Here is a 20467-nt window from a genome sequence, read left to right as displayed (position 1 = left end):
GACCTCTATTGTGACCTGGATCACCTGCTGGTTCCATGTTATCGCTGTGTTGTTGTAGGTGGATACCACTCATTTCACTATATACTCGTACCACAATGTGAAATCAATCATCAGTAACAAGTTGGCAGTATTGGAAAAGCATTTACAAGGGCCTGCATACATACACTCACTGGCAACTTTATTAGGTACACCTGTGTGTTAACTCAAATGGCCTGTTCCTTCGAACAGCGAATCATGTGGCTGCCTGCAACTCAATATATAGAGTATATAGAGTAGAGAGCTTTAGTTGTTGTTCTGTTTAAAACAGTGGAGTGCAGAAGGGCATCTCTTAACGTACTACACTGAATAATTCAGGCTGTTGTGGCGGCAATAGGGGATCCTACCCAGTACTAGATAGGTGTACCTAATAAAGTAGGTCTGAAACTAAATCTGAAAACATGGTCTGGAAAAGTGGTACATGGGACCATAGAAACAGTGTCTGATAAAGAATGATGATGAAATATTACATCAATAGATAAAGTTGTGTCATTTTGAACAGGTGATTTTAGTTCAATGAACAAATTATCTTAGCTTTGTGTATTGTATCCAAGCAATTGCAAAAAGTGTCTAGAGTTTTGAAAAATCACATCAATGTTCTAAAATGAGTGCCAAAGTGATTGTAAAAAACTGTAACAAAGACGAACACAAAAGATCTTGTGCCCATTGATATGACTGTGTCCCTCCTGAATACAACGCCAAAGTGAGGGAAACAGAATTCAATAAGGGACCGAAAAGGTCCATACAGATGTAGGATTCTAATTTGATCCCTCATGTGCTAGTGAACATTTTTCCACTTTGAAAAACTCTCCACTCAATAACTCACATTATTCACATTATTTTCCTGCTGTAGCAAACTGGCTCAAATTAAGATCCTACATCTGTACACCACAAAACCAAAAGGAAACTGTTTTTACTACCTTAGCCCTCGATTTACTCTCTCTGTAACAGTAATTTCATTAATACAATACCACTCCAATCTGAATTAATTTTCCAAATAACATAAAAAACAGGGTAAATTCATTATGGTGAGGAAACCCATTGTGCATTTCTGAGTTCCACGCCAGAGAATACTGAGTTCAGCCTCCAGAACAGTGTGTGACCTCCTCGGGTTCTGCCTGCTAGCCTTAGGCCACATTATTTTAATTCTAAGTTAGCATGTTTCTGTTCAATGTCACCATTAAATAGACTTCATTGGAGTTTAAGATTATTTTATACTTCCCTCCCGGCTGTATATTGACTTGAGGAAAACAGTTGTGTAGCTAAGTAAGTTAGCTACCTGTTGTGTGTACCAGTGATAGGGTTGCCTTGGGAGGAAGTAGAAAAGTACCCATTTACATGATCTCAGCAAAGCCAATAGGAGTACAGCCAGTACAGCTGCCCTCAGACAATAAGGCGGAAGACAATAGTTCCCGAAGTTTTAGGGACAGTTTCCCAGACAGAGTTTAAGCCTAGTCCTGGATTTAAAAAAAAATGCTTTCAATGGAAAATGTCCATTGAGAATCATTTTTAGTCCAGGATATGGCTTAAGATATGTCTGGGAATCTGTTTTGTAGTGTTTTATGACCCATCTATAGCCTTATGATATTCTTATGACCTTCTGGATAACCTTAACAATGTTTCAAGCGGCATGTTTCACTGCCCAGTCTGCAACTATGACCCACCAGGTGCTCTTAAACAAATATAGTGCCCCCTACTGTGTGAAGGACTGTAAACCTCACAGTTCAACTGTATGAACAGATCCACCCACCTGAAGAACGCATGCAGACACACCCCTGTGTTGTTGGTCGGGAGCTTGTCCAGGAGCCAACCCCTGAAAACCTCAATCTTTTATAGGAAGTCAAGGAATTCTGGCCCATTGCTACCTTCGACGCTCACTCAATGTGTCTTTGAAGTCCTTCAGCATGAGGTGAGGACAAAAAGTGTTCAGAATAATAATAAGTGAGATTCAGCCAGTCATTCAGTCATTCATTCAGTCATTCATTTAATCATTAATTCATTAATTCAGTGAGAGATTCATTCAGTTGGTGAGACCGTGATAAGGAGTGAAACAGTCTCCCAGCAGGGAGACGTCGTTGTGACAGACAGTGGCATTCCTCCTTGCACCATTCAAAATGGCCACCTCTTGGAACCATTCCAGTCAGGTTACAATAACAATACAATAAGGTTATAATAACGTAATATTAGAAGGTTAGAAAAATAGTTTTGCTTTGCATTTTTGGTCAATGTAAAGAGGTCCAGAGGTCAAAGTGATAGTCAAACTGACCCCGGAGCTCCTGCCAGTCTGGAGGAAGGCAGCAGTCTTGTGGCTGATCTCTCCTGTGTGCTGGTCCACACACTTCTTAGAGACCAGGGCCAGACCTCGCAGGATCAGACAGACGTTCTGTGGGTCCTGACAAATGATGACTCGACCAGTGACCAAAACTGGACACAAGAATACACACATCAATATGTGACTGTAGATAAGTTTATCACAAGGTGTCACATATACACAAAATATGTATTCTTCTCTGCAACCATTTGGCTCGAATGTGGTCAGAACTCATAAAAAAATACTTCTGCCTTATGAATACTCACACACTTCCCATATCAGCCCACGGAGGCCAGTCTGAGCTGCATGGCTGAGGGATACTCAGTGTGGCCAAGAACCAAGAGAACCATAACAACATACATGAACTCAAGTCCTTTTGTTCACCTGACTTAGAATTCCTCACAATCAAATGCCGACCGCATTATCTACCAAGAGAATTCTCTTCGATCATAATCAAAGTGATGTATATTCCCCCCCAAGCAGACACATCGACGGCCCTGAAATAACTTCATTCGACTCTATGTAAACTGGAAACCACATATCCTGAGGCAGCATTTATTGTAGCTGGGGATTTTAACAAGGCTAATCTGAAGACAAGGCTCCCTAAATTCTATCAGCATATCGATTGCGATACCCGGGATGGCAAAACCCTAGATCATTGTTATTCTAACTTCCGCGACGCATATAAGGCCCTCCCCCGCCCTCCTTTGGAAAAACTGACCACGATTCAATTTTGTTGCTCCCAGCCTATAGACAGAAACTAAAACAGGAAGCACCTGCGCTCTTGCGGGTTCGGCCAATCGGATTCCACTCTTCAAGATTGCTTCGATCACATATCATATGTTTCGCATAGTGTCGAACAACAAGATTGATGAATACGGTGATTCAGTGAGTGAGTATATTAGCAAGTGCATCGGTGATGTTGTACCCACAGCGTCTATTAAAACATTCCCCAACCAGAAACCGTGGGTTGATGGCAGCATTCGCGCAAAACTGAAAGCTCAAACCACTGCTTTTAATCAGGGCAAGGTGACCGGAAACATGACCGAATACAAACAGTGTAGCTATTCCCTCCGCAAGGCAATCAAACAAGCTAAGCTTCAGTATAGAGACAAAGTAGAGACCCTCGCAAGGCTGCAGGCCCAGACGGCATCTCCAGCCGCGTCCTCAGAGCATGCACAGACCAGCTGGCTGGTGTGTTTACGGACATATTCAATCAATCCCACCATTGTTCCTGTTCCCAAGAAAGCTAAGGTAACTGAGCTAAATGACTAGCACTCACTTCCGTCATCATGAAGTGCTTTGAGAGACTAGTCAAGGACCATATCACCTCCAACCTACCTGACACCCTAGACCCAATCCAATTTGCTTACCGCCCCAATAGGTCCACAGACGACGCAATCGCAATCACACTGCACACTGCCCTAACCCATCTGGACAAGAGGAAAACCTATGTAAGAATGCTGTTCATCGACTACAGCTCAGCATTTAACACCATAGTACCCTCCAAACTCGTCATTAAGCTCGAGACCCTGGGTCTCGACCCTGCCTTGTGCAACTAGGTCCTGGACTTCCAGACGGGCCGCCCCCAGGTGGTGAGGGTAGGTAACAACATCTCCACTCCGCTGATCCTCAACACTGGGTCCCCACAATGGTGCATTCTCAGCCCTCTCCTGTACTCCCTGGTCACCCACGACTGCGTGGCCATGCACGCCTCCAACTCAATCTTCAAGTTTGCAGATGACACTACAGTGGTAGGCTTGATTACCAACAATGACGAGACTGCCTACAGGGAGGAGGTGAGGGCCATCGGAGTGTGGTGTCAGGAAAATAACCTCACACTCAATGTCAAGAAAACAAAGGAGATGATCGTGGACTTCAGGAAACAGCAGAGGGAGCAGCCCCCTATCTACATCGGCGGGACAGTAGTGGAGAGGGTGGAAAGTTTTAAGTTCCTTGGTGTACACATCACGGACAAACTGAAATGGTCCACCCACACAGACAGCATGGTGAAGAAGGCGCAGCAGCACCTCTTCAACCTCAGGAGGCTGAAGAAATTCGGTTTGTCACCAAAAACACTCACAAACTTTTACAGATGCACAATCGAGAGCATCCTGTCTGGCTGTATCCCAGCCTGGCACGGCAACTGCTCTGCCCATAACCTTAAGGCTCTCCAGAGGGTAATGAGGTCCGCACAACGCATCACCGGGGGCAAACTACCTGCCCTCCAGGACACCTACACCACCTGATGTCACAGGAAGGCCATAAAGATCATCAAGGACAACAACCACCCGAGCCACTGCCTGTTCACCCCACTATCATCCAGAAGGCGAGGTCTGTACAGGTGCATCAAAGCGGGGACCGAGAGACTGAAAAACAGCTTCTATCTCAAGTCCACCAGACTGTTATTTCTTGACGCTACCCATCCCTTTAGCGGGATAATTGTCATCAACAACCGTTGAATTGCATAGCGCCACGTTCGAATAATATTACTAAAAATATTTATATTTATGAAATCACAAGTACAATATTGCAAAACACAGCTTAGCCTCTTGTTAACCCATGTCAGATTTTTAAAATATGCTTTACAGCGAAAGCAAAACATTATGAACACCTAGCATCCCAGTAGCTTGGTCACGAAAATCAAAAAAGCAATCAAATGAATTGTTTACCTTTGATGATCTTTGGATGTTTTCACTCACGAGACTCCCAGTTACACAATAAATGTTCCTTTTGTTCCATAAAGATTATTTTTATATCCAAAATACCTCTGTTTGTTTGGCGCGTTATGTTCAGAAATCCACAGGAAAGAGCGGTCACGTCAACGCAGACAAATTCCAAATAATATCTGTAATGTCCACAGAAACATGTCAAACGTTTTTTTATAATCAATCCTCAGGTTGTTTTTAAACTATATAATCGATAATATATCAACCGCAACTGTCTTTTTCAGTAGAAGAGGGAAAGGCAATGGCTGCCCAAACTCTGTTGCGCCAAGCAAAACGCTGCTGGCACCCGGCCATACAATGACGCGGTGTTATCTTTCTCGCTCATTTTTCAAAATAAAAGCCTGAAAGGAGGAAGCGATAGGTAAAGCGATAAGAAAAGGAATCTGGTTGATATCCCTTTAAATGGAGCAAAGGCAGGCTAACAAGGAGTTTTCAAAATAGAAGCCACTTCCTGGTTTGATTTACCTCAGGGTTTCGCCTGCAATATCAGTTATGTTATACTCACAGACAATACTCACAGACAATACAGTTTTGGAAACTTTAGAGTGTTTTCTATCCTAATCTGTCAATTATATGCATATTCTAGCATCTGGTCCTGAGAAATAGGCTGTTTACTTTGGGAACGTTATTTTTCCAAACATAAAAATAGTGCCCCCTAGCTTCAAGAGGTTTTAAACATCCATCACTAACATTGAGTGGCTGCTGCCAACATACTGACTCAACTCTAGCCACTTTTAACAATGCCACTTTATATAATGTTTACATACCCTACATTACTCATCTCATATGTATATACTGTACTCTATACCATCTACTGCATCTTGCCGTTCGGCCATAACTCATTCATATATATATTTATGTACATATTCTTATTCATTCCTTTACACTTGTGTGTATAAGGTAGTTGTGAAATTGTTAGGTTATATCACTTGTTAGATATTACTGCATGGTCGGAACTAGAAGCACAAGCATTTCGCTACACTCACATTAACATCTGCTAACCATGTGTATGTGACAAATAAAATTTGATTTGATTTGAACCCAGAGAACTAAGAAGGATCCGGAGCAGTGGTGCAAAACAGCAGCTAGCTCTTCCCTCTGGGGGGGGGGGGGGGTTACGGTGGTTGAGCTACCCAGAGAGGGTGAAGCTGTGTTGGGTTGATGTGCTCCAATACTCCTACCTCATTGCTGGCTCTGTACCAGAACACATCACACAGCGGGTTGTGGTTCCGGGTGGCAACAGCCCGGGTGGTGAGCTCAACAAAGGACAGCTTCTCTGTCTGGGGCGTAGCATAGTCTCTGGGTGGTAATATACATTTGCAACAGTAAATGCACACATGTACAAACATTGCATGAGATTGTGTGTGTGTGTGTGTGTGTGTGTGTGTGTCTGCGTATGTTAAAGCTACATCAGAGACATCTGGAACAAGACTCACTTCGTTTAAAAAACACATCTGCCTTCCATATTCAATGATTTTCAGACAGACACAACAGTTCTACCTCTCTACCTCCCTCCTTCCCTGACTATCACTCCCACTCCTCCGATCTTCTCTCTCACACATCCACCTGCTTACATACTGACATGGTCATTCAGGACAGAAGCCCGCTCAGTGTATCATATCTCAGGTCCGACACTGGAGATAGCTGCCGGTTCCAACCAGACTAGGATGGATTGAGAGAGGTATGGATGGATGCAGAGGGCGCAGTGAGTTGCAACGAGGCACAGCCAGGGACAGAACGGCCTGAATGTGGGCAGTGAGGCGTGAATTTGTTAATCTGGTAATCCTGGTCAGCAAACACAGATTAGAGAGAGAGCTGTCTGATATCAATCCTTAGCAGTCCAACCCTACAGAGACCATTGCTGTGTGTACCAACCGGCAGCTAGATAAACTATACTGCATTCACTAGAAACTAGAGGCACTTCACATAGTGAATGGGTCTGATGCACTGCAATACCAAGGTGGTGAAAAAGAGTGTTTGAGAAACAGAGATTGTGTGTATGCCGGGTGGTACTGGAGTGATACTTGCTTGTACATTTTGATCATGTTACAGACTAACTGCACAGCGAGAACTGCACTGCGAAACTTCTGAAGTCTCTGTGGATGGACACACACTCATTAGAGCAGAAAGTATCAGGGAGACATTGGTTCACATTGATATGAGTGATATTTGGAGTGAGGCTGTCTGATTGTTGTGAAACTGAGGGAATAGCACAGGGCTAGCAGGCTATGAAGAGAACAGAGTGGAGCAGAGCAGGGCTAGCAGGCTGTTAAGAGAACAGAGTGGAGCAGAGCAGGGCTAGCAGTCTATTAAGAGAACAGAGTGGAGCAGAGCAGGGCTAGCAGTCTATTAAGAGAACTGAGTGGAGCAGAGCATGGATAGCAGGCTGTTAATAGAATTGAACAGAGTAGGGCAGAGTAGAGCTGGACAAATGTGAGGAGGCAGCCAAGCCTGATCTTGGAACAGCTTCAAATCTGATTCCAGTCCAGCAGTAAAACCACACACATGCAGGTAGATGTTGATTTTCCTCTGTCTGTTCACTAGGTTCTATACTTTTCTAGGAACATAAGTTTTTAGTACCACTGTACTGGTCATGTTTTAGTATATAGGAAATTGTCAGACAGGTTTCATGTGCTGCAATAACAGTTGTGAGGGGCTTTTCTTCTTGTCTTTACCTTTGGATGTCCAAAATGTCCAAGCTCTACTCTCTCCATAGTATTGTCCCCCCCAACGGCCTCCTCTGCATCAAAATAACCAGATTAAACAATGATGCCATTTGTCTGCTTGAAATTAAAACTCAACGCCTCATTAAGACTAAGTACTGGCAGATCCTAAGTGACACCAAATTCGTCGACCAGAAAAAACAACATTTAATTGGTTTGAACGCACTACTACACGTAACATCGTTGCTGTAAATGGCCACCTAAATGGCCACCTAAATGGCCACCTAAATGGCCACCTAAATGGCCACCTAAATGGCCACCAAGCTTTTCCTTGGGGATGTAGGTAGTGGTGGTGCACTAGGTGAAGGCTAGGATAGCTCCGGGGGAAGTTTCCCCAGATCTAGGGTCGACTATGGCCAAATGGAACCCCTCCCCTTCCGAAATTCACAAGATGCCGGGGCACCTCCATTTTCTTTATAACCCTCACAACACCTCAGAAGACGGTAATAACCAATAATAAATACAAATGAAACGTAAATGTTAAAACACGTATTAGGCCACATTTAGCTGACAATCTTGCCTTAGTAAATGTGGTCCATTTTGTCAGTCCGTATCAAAGCTTTCATGCAGTAGTGTCGACCAAACGGGTGTCATTCGTTACTGGTTAAATAGTTAACAGAGTCATGAACAGTATTCCCGGAGGCTACTTTATGACTGCCTCCAGACAGCAAGGCTTGTCAGCGGAGAGCCTGGCAGCAGTTTCTCACAGGCACACTCAGGTGTGACCGTACATACATATGTATTCCCTCTAAATGCCAAACAGGCTATTTGTCAAACCCTGCTGTGGGTGTGTGATAGATGCGGGGCCAGACGTTGGCTTTGTGGGTTTCTGTTTGCTTAAGCCACTACCCTTCCTAGCAGATTTGATTTCTGAGTAAATATTAAACATGTCCTGTCAAGCCATTCCTGCACCACAAGGTTTTGTGATTAGGCCTGCCTGCTGCCATGCATGCTTACACTGACACATACACACACACACACAATCAAAAATCTGTTATAAATCTACTCAAGTAATTTGCATAAGCACACATACAGCACACACAACCCTACTAACAACCACACACAGATACAAACACATGTTCACCCATCATTCATGTTCTAGTGTAAACAAGTCACAGATTGACACATGCATGCTCATGTTTGTTAGCCACCTTGTTTAATAAACAAATGGTCTTCTATTCGGTACCTTTACAGATTGGGTCTCGGCACATACTAATAATGAACACTAGGTGGAGCTGTTGATGTACTTCAGACATATAACTATTGTTTGAAGAACTGATGAGAAAGAGGGCTGAGAGAGAGATGTACATATAAACCCTGGAATACTTTTGCAATGAAGCCATCTGCCGCCATATTGGTATTTCCTGGGAGGAGCAGTCCTCCATGTTTCAAGTATATAATTACATATAATTAAGTATTTATTTGTTGTAGTTGGGACAGTAACATTAGTACTCTAAAAAAAATACTTTAAGGAATACATTTTAATATTGTTGTATGTATGCATTAAGGTGTCTCTAATAGAATATACTAATGTAGACATTAGTAAATGCATTTCTATAGCTTACTAAATCTGTTTCACAATGGAGGAGGAGCACCGAAATGACAATGCGATAGCTTCAATACAACAAATGGTCAGTCATCCAGAGTTTATACACATCATTGGAGAGAGAGAGAATAGGATTTTAGCACAGGAGACTATTCTCCATCATGTACAGTGCATTTGGAAAGTATTCAGACCCCTTGACTTTTTCCACATTTTGTTATATTACAGCCTTTTTAATAACATTGATTAAATAGTTAATTTCCCTCATCAATCTACACACAATACCCAATAATGACAAAGCAAAAACAGTTATTCTTTTTTTGCACATTTATCAACAACCCCCCCCCCCCCCCCCCCAGAACTATCACATTTACATAAGTATTCAGACCCTTTACTTTGTACATTGTTGAAGCACCTTTGGTAGTATATTAAAGCCTCAAGGTTTCTTGGGTATGACACTTCAAGCTTGGTACACCTGTATTTGGGGAGTTTCTCCCATTCTTCTCTGCAGATCCTTTCAAGCTCTGTCAGGTTGGATGGGGAGCGTTGCTGCACAGCTATTTTCAGGTCTCTCCAGTAATGTTCGATCAGGTTCAAGTCCAGGCTCTGGCTGGGCCACTCAAGGACATTCAGAGACTTGTCTCGAAGCCACTCCTGAGTTGTCTTGACTGTGTGCTTAGTGTCATTGTCCAGTTGGAAGGTGAACCTTTGCCCCAGTCAGAGGTACTGAGCACTCTGGAGCAGGTTTTCATCAAGGATCTCTCTGTACTTCAATGCTGCAGAAATGTTTTGGTATCCTTCCCCAGATCTGTGCATTGACACAATCCTGTCTCTTAGCTTTAACAACAATTCCTTGGACCTCATGGCTTGGTTTTTGCTCTGACATGAACTGCCACCTGCGGGATCTTATAAAGACAGGTGTGTGCCTTTCCAAATCATGTCCAATCAATTAAATTTAGCACAGGTGGACTCAAATCAAGTTGTAGAAACATCTCAAGGATGATCAATGGAAACAGAATGCACCTGAACTCAATTTCAAGTCTCATAGCAATGGTTCTGAATATGTAAATGTAAGGTATTTGATGTGGATTTAAAAAAAAATCAATTTTAGAATAAGGCTTTAACGTAACAAAATGTGGAGAAAGGGAAGGGGTCTGAATACTTTCCAAATGCACTGTGTTTGTCATTTAGCAAAGCTGAGAGGAAAATTATTAGGACAAGGCTCCCTCCCACCTGTTGTCTGATCTGCAAACTAAAGCCCGACTGTACAGCAACTCATACCCAAGATCAATCTATATTCTGTTCTGCTGATCAGGTTCAATTGTTTTATCATACAAAAGTGGGAACAGACACAAAAGTAAGAACAATTTATAATTCATGACCCTTTTATTTGACCATTTCAATTTGAAATCTGTGGCAACATCGCTCACAACAATGAGAAAAATACACTTAAATACCAGACCACTTTAAAAGGCAGGTGTTGTGATATAAGGACTCACATCACAAAATCATCTCTACATACAAAATCTACATTTCCATTTTACGATAATTTCTTTACACCTCATTTATATATATTCACACTAAAGTGCAGTATGATTTAAAAGCACACTTGAATTTAAAGAGACTAATCATTTGATCTTCTAAGAAATCTAACATTTTAATTTGATTCCCATTTCTGAGAATCGAGAGCTCCTTTGCTCCGTCTTGGTAACTGAATATTTTTCCACAGTGGCCTACTGAATGTCTTTCAGTTACTGAATTACCTTCAGTAACTGAATCTCTCTCAGTTACTGAATTACCTTTAGACACTGAATCTCTCTCAGTTTCTAACCTTAAAGGATGAGGAAAATCTAGGAACTTTCTGCTATCTGCATGAGAGTTGATGTACAAATCTATTATTACAGAATATTACAAGCTCTGGCTGTCTTTAGGTAGGTATCGAAAGAGTTGAGATGTGCTCTTAAGTCAAACATTTTGTAATGGTATTTCTGTTATTACATCTTTCCCTTAAATGTCTACGAGAAGAGGCTGATGTGAAGCGCTATAGGAGAACGGGCTCCTTCTAATGACTGGAACTGAATCAATGCAACAGAGTCAAACACGTTGTTTCCATGTGTTTGATGTGTTTGGTACCATTCCATTGATTCCATTCCAGGCATTTGGCACTGACACACACACTTTCTACACCAGACATGCCACTAGGGGTCTTTTCACGGTCCGCAAGTCCAGAACAAATTCAAGGAAACATACAGTATTATACAGAGCCATGAGTGCATGGAACTCCCTTCCATCTTATATAGAGCAAGTGAACAGCAGACCTGGTTTCAAAAAACAAATAAAGCAACACCTCACAGCACAACGCCTCTCCCCCATGTGACCTACTTGTTCTGTATATGTACTGATACAGTATGTGTAACTGATAGATGCACACACACACACTACATGTTAATGTTTGTAAATGCATGTAAATTGTAAAATATTTTGTCTGTAATGTATCTGTTGCCATTGGCGTTGGCTAATGGGATCCTAAAAAATTATCAGGAATCAAGGTAAAACTCAACAGGGGCAGGCAATAGGCAGGTCAAGGCAGGCAGGGGTCAGTAAACCAGAGGTGAGGCAACGGTACCGGACGGCAGGCAAACTCAGGGTAGGCAGAGGTCAAACAATCCAGAGGTGGCGGAAAGGTACAGGTCAGCAGGCAGGCTCAGGCGCAGGTAGAGTGGTCAGGCAGGCGGGCTCAGAGTCAGGACAGACAAGGGTCAAAACCAGGAGGGTGAGAAAAAGAGAAACTGAAAAGCAGGAGCTGAGAACAAAAACACTGGTTGACTTGACAAACAAGATGAACTGGCAACAGACAAACAGATAACACAGGTATAAATACACGGGGGATAATGGGCAGCAAGGAGGGGGGTGGAGACAATCACAAGGACAGGTGAAACAGATCAGGGTGTGACATAAATAAAATCTCAATTGCAATGAGCTTGTCCTCCTATAGCTCCTCACACCAGCCTCCTATGATGTTTAACATACTGTCACCACTGAAGGTGGCTCCCCTTTCTGTTCGGGTGGCGCTCGGCGGTCGTCGTCACCGGCCTACTAGCTGCCACTGATCCTTTTTTCCCCTTTCTATTTATTGGTTTCACCTGTTTGTGTTTTAGGCTGGTTAGTCAGGCTTTATTTACCAGTAGGCCTGCCTGCTCTTTGTGCGGGATTGTTTTGTCTAACGTGTGCGCACGTCTGTGGGTTATGTGTTTCCCATTTCATTGGGTTTGGCTGGACAGTTTAAGTCCCCGTGTTTGGGGCATTTGTTTTGTTGTGCGCCCTGTGCTTTCGTGGGGTTGGCTTATGTTCGCCGTTTTGTGCATATAATATAGCGCTACCCTGAACTCTCTGCTTCCTGCGCCTGACTTCTCACCCACTACAAACAGTCCACTACACATACAGTACATGTTTAACATACCATCATGTATTTTATTCACCTCCAAATTGAGTCACCTTCTCTCTGAGTAAAGTTTATATCAACTCAGAGAAATGAGACCTGAGATGTTTCCTGTCTAAATGAGAGGCCAGATGTAGTAAAGTGGAGGTACTGTTTGTCTTTTGGTGTTAGCAGACAGATACACTACCAGTCAAAATTTTGGACACACTTACTCATTCAAGGGTTTCTCTTTATTTGTACTATTTTCTACATTGTATAATAATAGTGAAGACAACAAAACTATGAAATAGCACATATGGAATCACGTAGTCATTTTAGATTCTTCAAAGTCACCACCACCACTTTTGGCATTCTCTAAACCAGCTTCATGAGGAATGCTTTTCCAACAGTCTTGAAGGAGTTCCCACATATGTTGAGCACTTGGTGGCTCCTTTTCCTTCACTCTGCGGTCCAACGCATCCCAAACCATCTAATTTTTTTGAGGTCAGGTGATTGTGGAAGCCAGATCATCTGATTCAGCACTCCATCACTCTCCTTGGTCAAATAGCCCTTACAGAGCCTGGAGGTATGTTTTGGGTCATTGTCCCATTGAAAAACAAATCGCAAACCAGATGGGATGGCGTATCAATGCAGAATTCTGTGGTAGCCATGCTGGTAAATTGTGCCTTGAATTCAAAATAGATCACTGACAGTTTCACCAGCGAAGCACCCACACACCATTGCACCTCCTCCTCCATGCTTCATGGTGGGTCCCACACATGCAGGGATCATCCGTTCACCTACTCTGTGTCTCACAAAGACACTCATCCAAAAGAAGACAGATTTCCACCAGTCTAATGTCCATTGCTCGTGTTTCTTGGCCCATGCAGGTCTCTTCTTCTCATTGGTGTCCTTTAGTTTTCTTTGCAGCAATTCGACCATGAAGGCCTGATTCATGCAGTCTCCTCTGAACAGTTGATGTTGAGATGTGTCTGTTACTTGAACTTTGTGAAGCATTTATTTGGGCTGCAATTTGAGGTGCAGTTAACTCTAATGACCTTATCCTTTGCAGCAGAGATAACATTTAGTCTTCCTTTCCTGTGGCGGTCCTCATGAGAGCCAGTTTCATCATAAACTGCTACTGCACTTGAAGTGACTTTCAAATTTCTTAAAATGTTCCGTATTGACTGACCTTCATGTCTAAAAGTAATGATGGACTGTAGTTTATCTTTGCTTATTTGAGCTGTTCTTGTCATAATATGGACTTGGTCTTTTACCAATCTTCTGTATACCACCCCTACCTTGCCACAACACAACTGATTGGCTCAAACGCATTAATTAAGAAGGAAAGAAATTCCACAAATTAACTTTTAACAAGGCCCACCTGTTAATTGAAATGCATTCCAGGTGACTACCTCATGAATCTGGTTGGGTTGAGGGAATGCCAAGAGTGTGCAAAGCTGTCAAGGCAAAGAGTGGCTACTTTGAAGAATCTCAAATCTCAAATATATTTAGATTTGTTTAACACTTTTTTGGTTACTACATGATTCCATGTGTTATTTCATAGTTTTGATGTCTTCACTATTACTCTACATTGTAGAAAATGGTAAAAACAAAGAAAAACCCTGGAATAAGTAGGTGTCTCCAAACTTTTGACTGGTACTGTACATAGGCCTACTGTACTACAGGCCTTACCCAACCCCAATCAGTTTAATCAATAGGACCAAGTATGTGCCATTCAAACTATAGTACACCCCAAGGGTTCATATTCTAAACCTCAGTGTGTGACAAGAGCAAGGGGAGACATTAGATGAGATGCTACTTCCAATCCAACCAGTCAAGGCAGGACAATCAGCCCAGTTGCACTCTCCCTCTCCTTCCTACTCTTCCTCTTCCTCCCCCAACTCCATCCCCTCCACCCACACAGGTCCAGTATCGTTGGATAGAAACACTAGAGCTTATCCTAGTGCCACCAAAGTCAGCAAACTGGCCCTATGCACTGCAGCCAGCCAGAGTCAGCATAATGTGCAGCGAAACGTTCTCACTGTACAGACAAAACAGAGCCATTGGCTGTTCAGCTGAAAAAGACCCCTGTGCTCAGCATCAATGATGAGCTCCTGTGGATTTGGATTGTCCCATAGTCTATGTTGAAAGAGCCATACCTCAAGGCATGTTTCTTTCACTTCTATCTGCAGTGATTTTAGACAGGACAGTTGGGCAGGGGTGATTTTGGTTCTGGGCATTAGGATTTCTGGGTACACTCCTGGCTGTCCTACTGTGTCGGGCCTCCCTCACCCTCACCGGCCCAGCCATGGCTGCTTTGTGTGGGCTGACCTTGGCTGGACCAAGCTGACGTTGTGAGGCGACCAGTTTGGCGGCCTGTCTCTGCCTAGTGGCAAGCTCCGGGAACTGCTTGGTGTAGAGAGTGTCTGTGTACTGCAGCTCTGGAGTGATCAGGTTCTGACAGTGTGTTTTGGTAGGCCCGTCCAGCCCAGGGTTCAGGTTGTAGCCCTGGATGATGGCCGCTCCATACTGGAAGGGCTTCAGCCCTGCATCCTGTACCTGCGACGGGTCCACTGCACCACCATCCTTCAGGCAGGTTTTGGCTAGTTTGGCACGTTGCTCCTGCAGCCGAGTCACCTCCCGCCTCATCTCCTCACGCCCTACAGTAGTGTCCACGCGTCGCCAGAAGGTGGCGTTAAAGTGCAGGTAGAGCCGCCAGTCAAGGGCGTTCCAGGCTCTGATCTTGTCAGCGGTGTGCGGGGAGAGCATGTTCCGTGCGCGCTCGCTCCGGCTGTTCAACTTGAAGGAGACGATGTCGTCCAGAGACCAGCAGAGGGCACGCTTGAGCAGGATCATGGATTCGTCAAAGTACTCTGAGATGAGGATAAGGTGGAAGTCCTCCTCGATGGCGCCAATGGCTGTGGCGGCCCGCGTCTCTAGGTCTCCGGGCGTCTCTGTGGCGACGTTGTTGTCGAAGCCAAAGTCAAAGGTCAGGATGTTACGGGCGTAGTGGTTGTTGGGAAGGGACGTGTTGTAACTACGCCAACCGTTGTCGAGGAAGTCGTCCAGGCTGCGGGCCTTGTGGAAGGCGGGAATGCTCTTGTAGTAGATGAAGATGGACTCCATCATGGCAACAGGGTTCTTCAGGATGGAGAAGTAGAATGTGTCCTGGGGCATCACCTTCCTCACCTAAGACACAACAGGAAAAGACCAAAACAATAAGAACAAAATTAGTTAGTTAGTGATGCCTTAGTCACCATTTAACAATTATTGGTTTAAAAATTGTATATTTTCCGGGAAAAAGATAGTAGTGAAATTCAACTGGTGTTAGTCTGAACCTCGATATTATCTATGATGCAGTGGAGGCTGCTGAGGGGAGGATGGCTCATAATAATGGCCAGAATGGAGCAAATGGAATGTTCTGATACCATTACACAAATTCCGCTCCAGCCATTATCACAAGCCTGCTCCCCAATTAAGTTGCCACCAACCTCCTGTGCTATGATGATAGAACTCACCTCTGGTGGTCTGAACCTCATGTGGTTGCACATGATGTGGAACTTTTTGACACTGTGGCTCCTAACTCCCTCCACAAAGTGTGAGGCGAAGAAGAAGGGATAGAACAGCTGGCTGTGCATGTTCAGCGGAAGGGCGAAGGTCAGATTGCGGCTGTCGCCATAGCGATACAAGATGTTTAAGATGGTGCTGCTGGCCGTTTTGTGCGTCTTTAGAAAGACGATGTGGTTCTTCGGCCGACAGGTGGAGTTGGCAATCCCCGGTTTCACCTCGCTTATCACCCCGGCAACTACAGAGTTGGTGCCTAGAGGGGCAAGGCTGTTTCTACTCTTAAGCTGATTGGTTAAGGGGACCTGGAAAGGTTTGTTAGACAGGGTAGATACCACTCTGATAGCTTTGTGGCCCAGCTGGAGAATCACAGACCCGGGAACCCCCAAATGCAACTCATCATCGCCCAATGTGACTTTGGGCAGGGCTGCCTTTACTGCTAAAACTTTACCCCTTTCCTCTTTCCTGGAGTCTTTGACCTTGGTGAAAGTGTTTGAGAGCTTTAAATGTTGGTGATGCACCTGGAGTCTCCTCTCCACTCCTGGATCATCTCTGCCATCTTGATGTTCTGCTACCTTCTGGTTCTCTTTGGCCGATTGTTTAGGAGCTCCTTCCTCCTGTGACCTCACTTCCTCTTCTACGACAGGGGCGTGCGAAGAGCGCACGTTTTCCCAGTCCCTCTGCTCAGTTGGGAGCGTTCCCTGGATCTCGATGGTAAACCGCACATTCAGGAGCTTCTTGCTCAACATCTTATCGTTCCTGAAACCATACAGAGTGTTAGACTACAGTTAGCCAATCACTGTCAGCCTGTTTCAAAACAAAACAATTATCCGGAACAGAGAAGTGGAATGTAAAACCGTATTAGTTTCACCAAAGATAATCTATTATATTAACAAGATAGCCGAGTAACCAGTCTAACAATGGAAATACAGTACATGTCCTCAATGATTGAAGCCAGACGCGATCAGGTAGGACCATTGTAGTCAATGAGAGGGCAGATACGCATGTGAACCACAGTCGTTTTTCTCAAAGTTGCCGGAATGCCATGTGCATCCACTTATATCAGCACATTTGAAACAGAATATACATTGCGAAACTTCTATTCAGTCAAATAAGCCTCAAGTAATTCGACATTCTCTCATAGTCCTCCATACAAAAAAATACAAATCCTCCCGCTTTACCTCTTCCTCTCTGGTTTCACTGCCAGTAATATCAATCCAGGTAGCGTGAATATCTGACCCGATGGCTAGGATCTTAATTTGAGCTCGTTTTCTACAGCAGAAAAACTATCCTGTAGCAACAGGACATGTGAATAATTAAGTGGATTATAATTAATGGATTTTTGTAGGGGTTGATACATTTTTCTCAAGGGAAAATCAAGTTAAAAATTTAGAAATGGAAATAACAAGCCTTTTTAAACCTCAAATATACTACAAGTTTTACATTTCCTGCATTGCAGGATTTTGCTTTATGTTTTGGATCATTGTCTTGTTGGAAGACAAATCTCCGCCCCAGTCTCAGGTCTTTTGCAGACTCCATCAGGTTTTCTTCCAGAATGGTCCTGTATTTGGCTCCATCCATCTTCCCATCAATTTTAACCATCTTCCCTGTCCCTGCTGAAGAAAAGCAGGCCCAAACCATGATGCTGCCACTACCATGTTTGACAGTGGGGATGGTGTGTTCAACTGTGTTGCTTTTACGCCAAACATAACGTTTTGCATTGTTGCCAAAAAGTTCAATTTTGGTTTCATCTGACCAGAGCACCTTCTTCCACATGTTTGGTGTGTCTCCCAGGTGGCTTGTGGCAAACTTTAAACAACACTTATTATGGATATCTATAAGAAATGGCTTTCTTCTTGCCACTCTTCCATAAAGGCCAGATTTGTGCAATATACGACTGATTGTTGTCCTATGGACAGAGTCTCCCACCTCAGCTGTAGATCTCTGCAGTTCATCCAGAGTGATCATGGGCCTCTTGGCTGCATCTCTGATCAGTCTTCTCCTTGTATGAGCTGAAAGTTTAGAAGGACGGCCAGGTCTTGGTAGATTTGCAGTGGTCTGATACTCCTTCCATTTCAATATTATCGCTTGCACAGTGCTCCTTGGGATGTTTAAAGCTTGGGAAATCTTTTTGTATCCAAATCCGGCTTTAAACTTCTTCACAACAGTATCTCGGACCTGCCTGGTGTGTTCCTTGTTCTTCATGATGCTCTCTGCGCTTTTAACGGACCTCTGAGACTATCACAGTGCATGTGCATTCATACGGAGACTTGATTACACACAGGTGGATTGTATTTATCATCATTAGTCATTTAGGTCAACATTGGATCATTCAGAGATCCTCACTGAACTTCTGGAGAGAGTTTGCTGCACTGAAAGTAAAGGGGCTGAATAATTTTGCACGCCCAATTTTTCAGTTTTTGATTTGTTAAAAAAGTTTGAAATATCTAATAAATGTCGTTCCACTTCATGATTGTGTCCCACTTGTTGTTGATTCTTCACAAAAAAATACAGTTTTATATCTTTATGTTTGAAGCCTGAAATGTGGCAAAAGGTCGCAAAGTTCAAGGGGGCCGAATACTTTCGCAAGGCACTGTATGTAAGTACAGTAGCACCAGACTCACCTGGACTGCCAGACGACTCCTAGGATCTGGATGGCCACACAGAGCACAGTGAGGGCCATGAGGACCATCCATAGATAGCGTAGGGGGCTACACAGCAGTACCTTCAGCCACCTGCAGGGGGGAGGGGGGGGTCAACCACAGGAACCACATTAGAGTCTGTAGCGTCAGACACAGAAATACTACTGACAACAGGACTGATTCTATGGCCATTAACTCATTTAGAGAATCTCAGGGATATTATGTGTCTTTAACTCCATTCTAATCTCATTCTAAAGCTGTAACTTCATTTTAAAATCACATTTTAACACCATAACCATGAAACATTTGTATTAAAATGAGGACTGATCCATGCGAGACTAAAGAAATGATGCCTGTATTGTTGGATGTTTTTTCTTGAGGCTTAGAGGCCATGAATAGGGTGACTGCAGCGCATGTGTTTGTGTGCACATGTTGTGTGTGAGAAGGAAGCGAGAATCTCAATGATTTACAAGACAATCCAACAGCAGAGTGGAACAGTGATTCACACAAGCTCTTGCAATGTTTTCACTTATCAGGTGGCTACACAATGTACTAAACATCCTCTTTGTGGGCTAGTGTGTGTATTTGCATGATTTCCAGAGTGAATCTGATATGTTTATTAAAACATACAGCACAAGGTGTGTGTGTGTGTGTGTGTGTGTGTGTGTGTGTGTGTGTGTGTGTGTGTGTGTGTGTGTGTGTGTGTGTGTGTGTGTGTGTGTGTGTGTGTGTGTGTGTGTGTGTATTTCTGTGTATGTTTCTGTGTGTGTTACAACTACATTAGAGACATCTGGAACAACAGACTGACCTTGTCTTAATAAAAACACATCTGCCTTCGCACCTGAATGATTTCTAGACAGGCAGCAGCAGTTCTACCTCCCTCACTCTCTATCTCCCCCTCCCTCTCCCTCTCGCTCTCTCTCCCTCCCTCTCTCTCTCCCTCCTTTCCTTGTTTCCTATCTCTCCAGCTCCTCCTATCTTCTCTCTCACACATCCACCTGCTACTGAGTGTGTGTGTGCACGTGCGCATGCACACATGTTATATGTGTGGTACATCTGTATGTGTGTGTGTGTGTGTGTGTGTGTGTGTGTGTGTGTGTGTGTGTGTGTGTGTGTGTGTGTGTGTGTGTGTGTGTGTGTGTGTGTGTGTATGTGTGTGTGTGTGTGTGTGTGTGTGTGTGTGTGTGTGTGTGTGTGTGTGTGTGTGTGTGTGTGTGTGTGTGTGTCTGCCTGTGCATGTGAGCATGAGTATGTGCATGTGTGTGTGTGTCCCTGAGCACAGTCCATAAGTGCATGCTGCCGCTACACTGTCCCTCAGTCGCCCCCAGCTGTTTGTCAGTGTAGTACATTAGTCTGGCCACCGCGGGGTTGAAGCATGACGCACACAGCACCAGAGGCAGCCAGCCATCACTGATGGGTCATCATCAAGACATGGGATGATGATGTCACTGTGAAGCTAGCTGATTGACTCAAACAGGCATGCCACCACCATTACTAA

General features: G+C 43.8%; 1 protein-coding gene across 1 annotated transcript in view; it reads right to left on the bottom strand.

Annotated features, from left to right (window-relative positions):
* Nucleotides 1-14340: 14340 nt before the first annotated feature.
* Nucleotides 14341-20467, bottom strand: part of LOC110504129 (galactose-3-O-sulfotransferase 2) — a 13572-nt gene continuing 7445 nt past the window's right edge. Inside the window, exons 2-4 of the mRNA XM_021582957.2 lie at nucleotides 18952-19062; nucleotides 16282-17086; nucleotides 14341-15952 (exon numbers count right to left, since the gene is read on the bottom strand). Of these exons, the coding sequence (XP_021438632.1) occupies nucleotides 14924-15952; nucleotides 16282-17086; nucleotides 18952-19062 (1945 nt within the window). The 3' untranslated portion in view covers nucleotides 14341-14923. The remainder of the gene's footprint in view (nucleotides 15953-16281; nucleotides 17087-18951; nucleotides 19063-20467) is intronic.

This window comes from Oncorhynchus mykiss, chromosome 24 (genome assembly GCF_013265735.2).
Source record: "Oncorhynchus mykiss isolate Arlee chromosome 24, USDA_OmykA_1.1, whole genome shotgun sequence".
In the NCBI taxonomy this organism is placed as follows: domain Eukaryota; kingdom Metazoa; phylum Chordata; class Actinopteri; order Salmoniformes; family Salmonidae; genus Oncorhynchus; species Oncorhynchus mykiss.
Note: the sequence above shows the minus strand (reverse complement) of the source record. Positions and strands in the feature narration are given on the sequence as shown.